This window comes from Thamnophis elegans, chromosome 1, assembly GCF_009769535.1.
Source record: "Thamnophis elegans isolate rThaEle1 chromosome 1, rThaEle1.pri, whole genome shotgun sequence".
Classification (NCBI taxonomy): Eukaryota; Metazoa; Chordata; class Lepidosauria; order Squamata; family Colubridae; genus Thamnophis; species Thamnophis elegans.
In genome coordinates this window covers 67,396,051-67,404,565 of record NC_045541.1, presented here as the reverse complement: position 1 = coordinate 67,404,565, position 8,515 = coordinate 67,396,051, and the positions used below count along the sequence as shown (strand labels likewise).

The following is an 8,515-nucleotide window of genomic DNA, read 5'->3' as shown; positions in this document are numbered from 1 at the left end:
AAATGGTATAAATGTGACTTCATGTCATAAAAAGAAATCCATACTTGGATTTCTCTGAGAAAAATACTGCCTTTGAGCAGGTGAGAAAAGACTTGAAACTTCATATAAGTTATCCCAATGTTAAATAAATTTAAGGAATAAATGAAAGGACAATGCATTTTTAAAGTGACCTATAAGAAGAATAATTGTTTTTATTAATCAAAACAAAATTATATTGGAATTTTTCTTCCTCTCTAAATGGATGTACAGTATAGGCAGAAACATTAAACTTCAGAAGAGTTTGCCAAAGTCGATGATTGATCATAAAACAAAGTTTAGATGGAATCTGCAGTTCCATGTAATTCAGATGTTAAATTTCTTATTATTTTATTGGCCGTGAACTGGACGAAACTGATAGAATGTCTATGTCCATTAATTGATAAAGTGTAACATATATTTCATTTTTGTTTAATTACTCCCACTTGACTTTTTCAGTCAATTTTAAAACATTTCTTCAAAATACCTTATAATGAAAATAGGAAATGCTCCCAAACAATATGAATTAAAAGCAGAAAAATATTTTAAGAGTCTTTGAATAAAAAATTGTATGGAGAAAACAAAACTGTTGTTGATTGAAAACACAATAGATTGCCAGATGTGCTTCTTTGATTCTAAGAATATTTTTAATAAAATGCAATTACCAACTAATAATGATCAGGCTTCCATATCTGGAGTTACCATATTTTTCAGAGTATAAGATGCACCTTTTTCCCTCAAAAAAGAGGGAGAAAATCTGTGTGTGTCTGATACACTGAATACAACATTTTTGGTCTACTGAAACCCCACCCCCTTTGAAAAAATGGATGTGCAGAGAGTTTTGGAGGCTTGCAAAGTGCTCCTGGGGGCTGGGGAGGGCAAAAAAGAGCAAAACGTGGGCTATTTATGGCTCCCCCAGCCACCAGGAGCACTCTAAGAGCCTCCGAAAGCTCTGCATCCCCCCCTTTTTTTTCTTTTTTGCAAAAAATGAGGCATGCAAAGTCCTTGGGAGACCTGCAGAGTGCAAAAACTTTTTTTTAATTTACCCCTTCAGTCTTATACTCCGGTGCGTCTTATAATCCAAAAAATACTATTATATTATCATGCTTGAAAATAGCCCTCTACTTTTATTTACTTATTTATTTATTTAAACTCATATGCTGCACTTTGCTTAATGTGCTTAAGTGTGTGTCACTTAAAGGTGACTCTAAGCAACTTAAAATCATTAAAAACAAGGTAAAACCTTAAAAGAATGAACATTGACAAGACAGGAAAAGGAAACAAGATGCACATGGGGAAGAGATAGGATCTTAGCTTAGTTCAGCAATGGCGAACCCCTTTTGGCTCACATGCCATAAGGGGGGCACAGGGGGGTTCATACATGGGTGTGCCACAACCATAATGCAATGTGTGAACCCCCCCAAGTGCACATGCATGCATGAGAGGCGCTCCCACCCCCATCTTTGCATGCTTTTTTCATCCTCCTCAGGTTCCAGAGGCTTTATAGGAGCCTGGGGAGGGCAAAAACAGCCCCTCCCCGGAGGTCCTCCGGAGGCTTCAGGGACTTTCAGGAGGCTTCCCTGAAGCCTCCGGAGGACTAAAAAGAACCCTACGAGCAAACCGGAAGTTATGTCCTGAAGCTCCCTGAAGCCTCCGGAGGGCTTAAACTGACCCTACAAGGAAACCGGAAGTCCATTCTTGAACTTCCGGTTCGCCCATAGGGCTGTTTTTTTGTGCCCCAGAGGCTTCAGGGAAGCTCCTGAAGCCTCCTGAGGGCCTCAAGGGGGGGCTCTTTTCAACCTCCCCAGGCTCCTATAAAGCCTTTGGAGCCTGAGGAGGGTGAAAATGGCTTTTAAAAAGGCTGAATTCAGCTGGCCAGCATGCGCATGCGTGCTTGCCAGCTGACAGGGCAAACCTTGCGTGCCCTGACAAATGGCTCCATGTGCCACCTGTGGCACAGGTGCCATAGGTTCGCCATCCTGGGCTTAGTCCATTGACCATATCCAGAATGACACACCCCCATTGGAGCCCCAGGCCAGTTGGCAGAGCTACTCCCATTGGGTAAGACAGTTCCTGGATAACCTGGACCTAAGCCATGAAGGGCTTCAAAGTTAATAATCAACCATTTGAATTGTTAAATTGTTCAACTGGTAGACCGGGTATAGCCTGGCAACCAGTGCAGCTGGTGAATCAGCAATATAACATGGACCACTCTAGAGGCTCCAAGAACTGTCCACAGGGCTAACTTCTGCAACAGCTATGGCTTCCAAACTATCTTCAAAGGATTGTTGAATATGAACCCTGTTGCAATAGTCATAAAAGCATAAAATGAACGTGGCTTGAGTGACTGAAAACAGGGACTTCCAATTTGGAAAGGAGAGCAACTGGTATATAACACTGCAAAGGGTCTCTTAGCCATCACTACCCCCTTCTCTTCAAGCAGAAATTTAGAGTCCAGGAGTGTACCAAGTGTACAAACTGGATCTGTCTGGGACGGTGCAACCCTATCCTGAATTAAAGATATTGAAGTTCCAGATCCTGAAGCTACTTACACCCAAAGCCACTCAATCTTAACAGGCTTACACTGAAGTCTCCTATCCCTCCCCCCACCCCCCAAAACCTTTACAACTTCTGGGCACTGCCAGAAGGCTGTGAAATGATTACTTGGGTCACCAAGGATGGAGATATAAACCTGAGTATCATCAGCTTATCTCACCCATATTGGTGGATGGTTTCACCCAGTGGCTTCATATAGATGTTTTAAAAGAGTGTAGAGAGTATCTGTCCATTCAACACACCACATAGTAGTAGCTGTGGACAAGACTTCTCATTCCCTATCAACGCCAACTGGGATCATTCTTGGAAAAAGAGCCAAGCCAGCACAAGTCTGTGCCACTCAGCTTCAAAGCCCTCAGCCAGCCCCAAAGGATATCATGGTCAATGCTATCAAAGGTGACTGAGAGGTCAAGGAGAACAAGAATGGATACATTTTATGTTTTCCTTTCCTATACTTTTTCCACCTCCTTTTTAAATTTTCTTTTAAATTTGTACCTGTACGTACTTTCTATATGCATTTTTATCTTAGAAGGGGGTTCTTTATTTTAAAAGCAACAAAAGAAAAAAACAAAAGATAAATGGGCTGTGGGCTGGGATCCCAATTTATTTTTTTGTAGTCTACATCAAAAAGTGTACATCGTCAGAGCAACGCTTGCAATATTAAGAGGGTGCTGCAAAACTCTGATGGAGTCATTTAATACAAAGATGTTATTTATTTTAATCAATTGAATCTTCATCAAAACAGGTCTGAAGAGGTTAAAATTAATCTGATTCTTCTTCCTCTCCTTTTCCTCATGCTGTTGGGCTGTTAAAAATCTGATGACCCATTTGGCTCTACAGAGAGTGCTGAATGTTCTCATTTATCCACTACAGCTATGATTCAATGAATATATTGAAGGACATCACTTTAAAAGTGTAAAGCCTATATGAAAGCATGCAGAGACTGTAGATGTTTAAGGCTCCAATTCACAACCTCCTAAAACAGTGAGGTTGTGAATTGCAGATATCATAAGCAGATAAAGGACCAGAAGACTACAGATAAAGGGAATCTCATGCTTATTTCAATCAATCAATCAGGATAGAGCTGGAAAGTACCTTGGAGGTTTTCTAGACCAACCCTCTGCTCAAGCAGGAGATCCTATACCATTTCAGATAGGTGGCTGTTCAGCCTTTTCTTAAAAACCTCCAGTGATGAAGCCTCTGCAACTTCTGAAGGAAAGCTGTCCCGCTGGTTAATTGTTCAGTAATTTAGCATTTTCTCCAATAAAAATTGCAATTTGGATCAAGAATTGGAAAAAGCAAATATAGTTAGGAAATACCTAGGCTACAGGATTTCACAGCAATTCAGTATCTTATTGACTAGTACCTGTCAAAATATTATATACACATCTCTAACGTTGATGAATTGTCCTGCTAGCTGATCTCCCGCTTCTGGTCTGGAAATGAACATTAATCCAAGAAGAAAGTTTCAAAAGGAAGCAGGAAGTAAACTCCTAAAGGCCCCAGCACTGACCTTTGTGCCCAACTAATACAACAATGTTCATTCACAACTATGAATCCATAGCTTTTGCTAGGAGGGCCAAAGGAAATATGCTGGAATAAAAAAACACTTAGTAGGAATATTTGGAAGAAAGACAAAAAAAAAAAAACCATGTTGCCAATTCATGTTTGGATATGCTTTGTCTGAAATGAAATGTGGAACTGTCAGTTCTACTTGATTTTAAAACAGGTATCGTCACTACTTCGTGTTGTTGGTTAGGCTTTACTGCTCTGGCTTTTAGAGTATGATTGATTTAATCTGAGCATTCCTCTTTTGGCAAGTTAATCTTATAAATACATTTGATCAATCTACAAAATGATGTTTCTTAGTGCGTTGCGATGGAAGTGTGAACTAATTATGTACAGCAACTATACAGTGGATAATATGAATTCCCAGTAGGACCTCAGGTGTATTTTGCCAAGAATTGCATTGAATATTTTAATGATATGTTAATTACTTCAACAGAGAGTTTCATGGGCTTGGTTTTGAACTGATGGTAAACCAAGTATAAAATGAGCAATTGCATCCCAATGTTTCATTTTTCAACTTTGGCAATGAATCTTGACTTCTAATCTGGTAAGTTCTTTAATTAACACTTTTAATTATACAAATGTATTGTTAAAAGTTCTTATATTCTTCTTCCTCTTCCTCCTACACCACCATCTTCTACTCCTCATCATTATTATATTTTTGCAGACAGATGTAGGAATACTCAAAAGTTCTGATATGAAAATATTGATCTTTGTTTTACTTAGAATTTTCTTTTACCCAAACTCTAAAAGCTACTTCATGATGCTTTGTGAAAATTAAATCTTTTATAACACATGAGATGCAGAAATGCAGAATGAAGTTCATGAGTCAACAGTTGGTGCCTTCTTTCTTCCAGCTTATTAGTAGAGACTATAGTGGGACATCTCCTTATTTGTGCATTGATGGAAATGGTTACTTTCCTCACTCAATTTATATTATTTATAATATAGCAAATATATTTATTTTCAGAAGGACAACAAATACACAATTGGTCAGTTCCAGTCAGCACAACCTCGCCTATGAATTTTCTTGCCAGTGGAATATTATATTGCATGATTTAATCAGTGTCTTGCAATTTATAAAGCCAGTTTATCTAAAATGAAGATTTAGTTATATGTTTGGCATTCCATTTAAGAGTACTTCTACTTGGAAAAAGAAATACTAAATGGAACTCTTCTGATCAGCTACTTTGAAATGCTCTAAAAACCAACTGCAAATGTAAATATTATAGTTCATAAATTAGAATTAATTTCAGATGTGTGTTCAATATATATCCGTACAGAGTAGCCAATATGCAAGGAGATGATGGTAGGTATGAATCCATACTTTGCTAATTGTCAAGGCAGTGCTATGTATTGGTGTGTACAATCTCCAATTCAACATTGTACTTTAAAAAGAGCATAACTATCAAGCACACTGTTCCATTTAGCCTGGGGTTTTCAAAGTCTCTCCCTTGGGCATTCTCAAACAATCCAACAGTTGTATTGCTATAAGGCTTTCCCTCTCTTTTTATTCTATCAGAGGGGAATAAACAATGCAGACAAATCAAACCAAAGTGACTGAGTTCATCCTTGTTGGATTCATGGATCACCCAGAGCTTCAGATTCCCCTCTTCATCTTGTTTCTGCTCATCTATCTCATCACACTTGTGGGAAACATTGGGATAATCATTGTAACAAAATTTGATGCTAGGCTTAACACCCCCATGTACTTTTTTCTTAGAAATCTCTCCATTATAGATATTAGTCTTTCTACTACTATTGCCCCACGATTGTTGACAACATTTGTGGTAAAACATTTGACCATTTCCTTCACAGGATGCACTACACAATTCTTCTTTTTTGCCATCTTTGTGACCACTGAAGGTTGCCTTCTGGCTGTGATGGCATATGATCGCTTCACAGCAATCTGCAACCCGTTGTTGTATTTTGTGATCATGTCAAAGAAGCTTTGCACCCTCTTAGTCATAGCTGCCTATACTTGTGGCTTTGCAAGTTCAATAGTGCAGACCATAATTATTTTTACTTTGAATTTTTGCAGCTCAAATACAATTAATCATTTCTTCTGTGATGTTCCTTCAATGCTTCAATTGTCCTGTTCAGATACACGCATTGCTCACTTTGTGCATTTTGTTATATCCACTACAATTGCACTGACAACTTTTCTGACTGTTTTGATCTCCTACATTGCCATTGTTATTGCCATCTTGAAGATCAGCTCTGCCCAGGGAAGATACAAAGCCTTCTCCACCTGTGCCTCCCATCTCACCACTGTGACTATTTTCTTTGGAACCATCATCTTCATGTATATTCGACCTGGCTCCAATTTCTCATTGGATAAAGACAAAATCATATCCATCTTTTATACTCTTGTCATCTCCTCACTTAATCCACTCATCTACAGTCTGCGGAACAAGGAAGTAAAGGATGCTTTTAGCAGAATGCTAGACAAGATAATATTGTTGAACTAAAAATGGTATAAATGTGAAATGTTTCAATTCAAAAAAGAAAGCCATATAGTTGCATTTCTCCTATTGAATGTTTGGTAGCAATTTAGGGAGGTGAGAAAATAAGTTTCAAATAAGTCATACAAAGGCTAAAAGGAAAAGACAATGCATTTTCATGCTGACCTAAAAAGAAGGATAATTCCTTTTTATTAATCAAAACAAATACATTATGTTTGAATGCTTTTCGTGTGGAAATGGATGTACAGTATTGACAGGAACATTAAACTAAAGAAGAGTGTGTCAAAGTCAACCATTTGATTATAAAACAAAGTTTAGATGCAATGTATATTTCCAGGTAATTCAGATGTGAAATTCCTTACTATTTTATTGGCACTGAAGTGGATGAAACTGATAGAATATCTATGTCAGTTAATGGCAAAGGGCAACATGTATGTTCAGTTTTGTTTAATCACCGTTAGTTTAAGTACTTCAATCAATTTTAGCAACATTCCTTCAAAATACCTTATAATGAAAAAAGGAAAATAATACACAAAATAATCTTAATTACAAGAAAGAATGTTATCTTTTTCATGTTCTTTGAATTAAAAATTTGATGGAGAAAGCAAAAACTGTTGTTGATTAAAAACACAACAGATGGCCACTAGCAATATATGTTAATATTAAAAAGTTGACCTGGGAGCTTTTTTCAAACTAAGGCTCTCCTAAATGCAGGCAGAAAAAGAATGTTTCTTTCTCTCTGTTCTCCATCCTCGCTCCATTTTCTTTACCTCAAAATTATCCTTCTGAACTTTTTTTTACTGCTATTTTAATCTTCAAGAAGAAAAGATGTGAGCTGCAAGGAAGAATAATACAGGTGAAAATAATCTATTTAAATAGGTTTCATAGTTATTCCATGTGCTTCTCTGATTCCAAGAATATCTTTACATAAAATACAATTACCAACTAATAATGGAGGATTCAGTTTTCCACATCAGGAGCTATATTTTCATGTTTACTTAGAAACAATCCTCCATAATGATTGATTGATTGTTTGATTGATTGATTGATTGATTTAAACTTATATGTGACCCATTTCACCTAAAGGAGATTCTAAGCAATTGATAATCTTAAAAACAAAATAATATCCAAACATTTAAACAATAAATATTTATTCTAAAATTGGTTTAACATTGCCATGAAGGGAAGGAACAGGATGCGTATTGGGAGGAGCAAGTATAGTGTAACCCCATTCAGAATTAAAGATGTTAAAGTCCCAGATTCTGAAGCTCCTTACACCCAAAGCCCAGAGAAGATACAAAGCCTTCTCCACCTGTGCCTCCCACCTCACCACTATAACCATTTTCTTTGGAACCGTCATCTTCATGTATGTACGACCAGGCTCCAATTTCTCATTGGATAAAGACAAAATTCTATCAGCCTTTTATACTCTTGTCATCTCCTCACTTAATCCACTCATCTACAGTCTGCGGAACAGGGAAGTAAAGGATGCTGTTAGCATAATGCTAAGCAAGATAATATTGTTGAACTAAAAATGACATAAATGTAACTTCCTTCATTTTAAAGCCATACTTACATTTCTCTGTGAAAAATGATATTGAATGTTGTTAGTATTTTGAGCAGTTGAGAAAAGAGCTGAAATTTCATATAAGTTATCCAAAGTCTAAGCAAAAATTAAAGAAAAATGAAAGCACAATGTATTTTTATATTGATCTAACAATTTGTATTAAATCTGCATTAAATCAAAACAAAGAAAATTGCATCTGAATGTTTTTCCTGATCTTGGACTTCAACATCTTTAATTCTGGATGGGGTAGCACTACCCAAGAAAGACCTGGTCTACAACTTGGGCTTTCTCCCGGACTAGCAATTCCTGCTTGAAGAGCAGGTGGCAGTCACAGCTAGGAGAG

General features: G+C 37.2%; 1 protein-coding gene across 1 annotated transcript; it reads left to right on the top strand.

Moving 5' to 3' along the window:
- Positions 1-5,663: 5,663 nt before the first annotated feature.
- On the top strand, positions 5,664-6,611 carry LOC116511250 (olfactory receptor 1020-like). The gene has a single exon (XM_032221159.1). The coding sequence runs from the start codon at positions 5,676-5,678 to the stop codon at positions 6,609-6,611; it is 936 nt and encodes a 311-aa protein (XP_032077050.1). The 5' UTR covers positions 5,664-5,675.
- Positions 6,612-8,515: the final 1,904 nt, after the last annotated feature.

Coding starts and splice junctions, on each gene's coding strand:
- LOC116511250 (XM_032221159.1), top strand. CDS start 5,676: ATGCAGACAAATCAAACCAAAGTGACTGAGTTCATCCTTGTTGGATTC.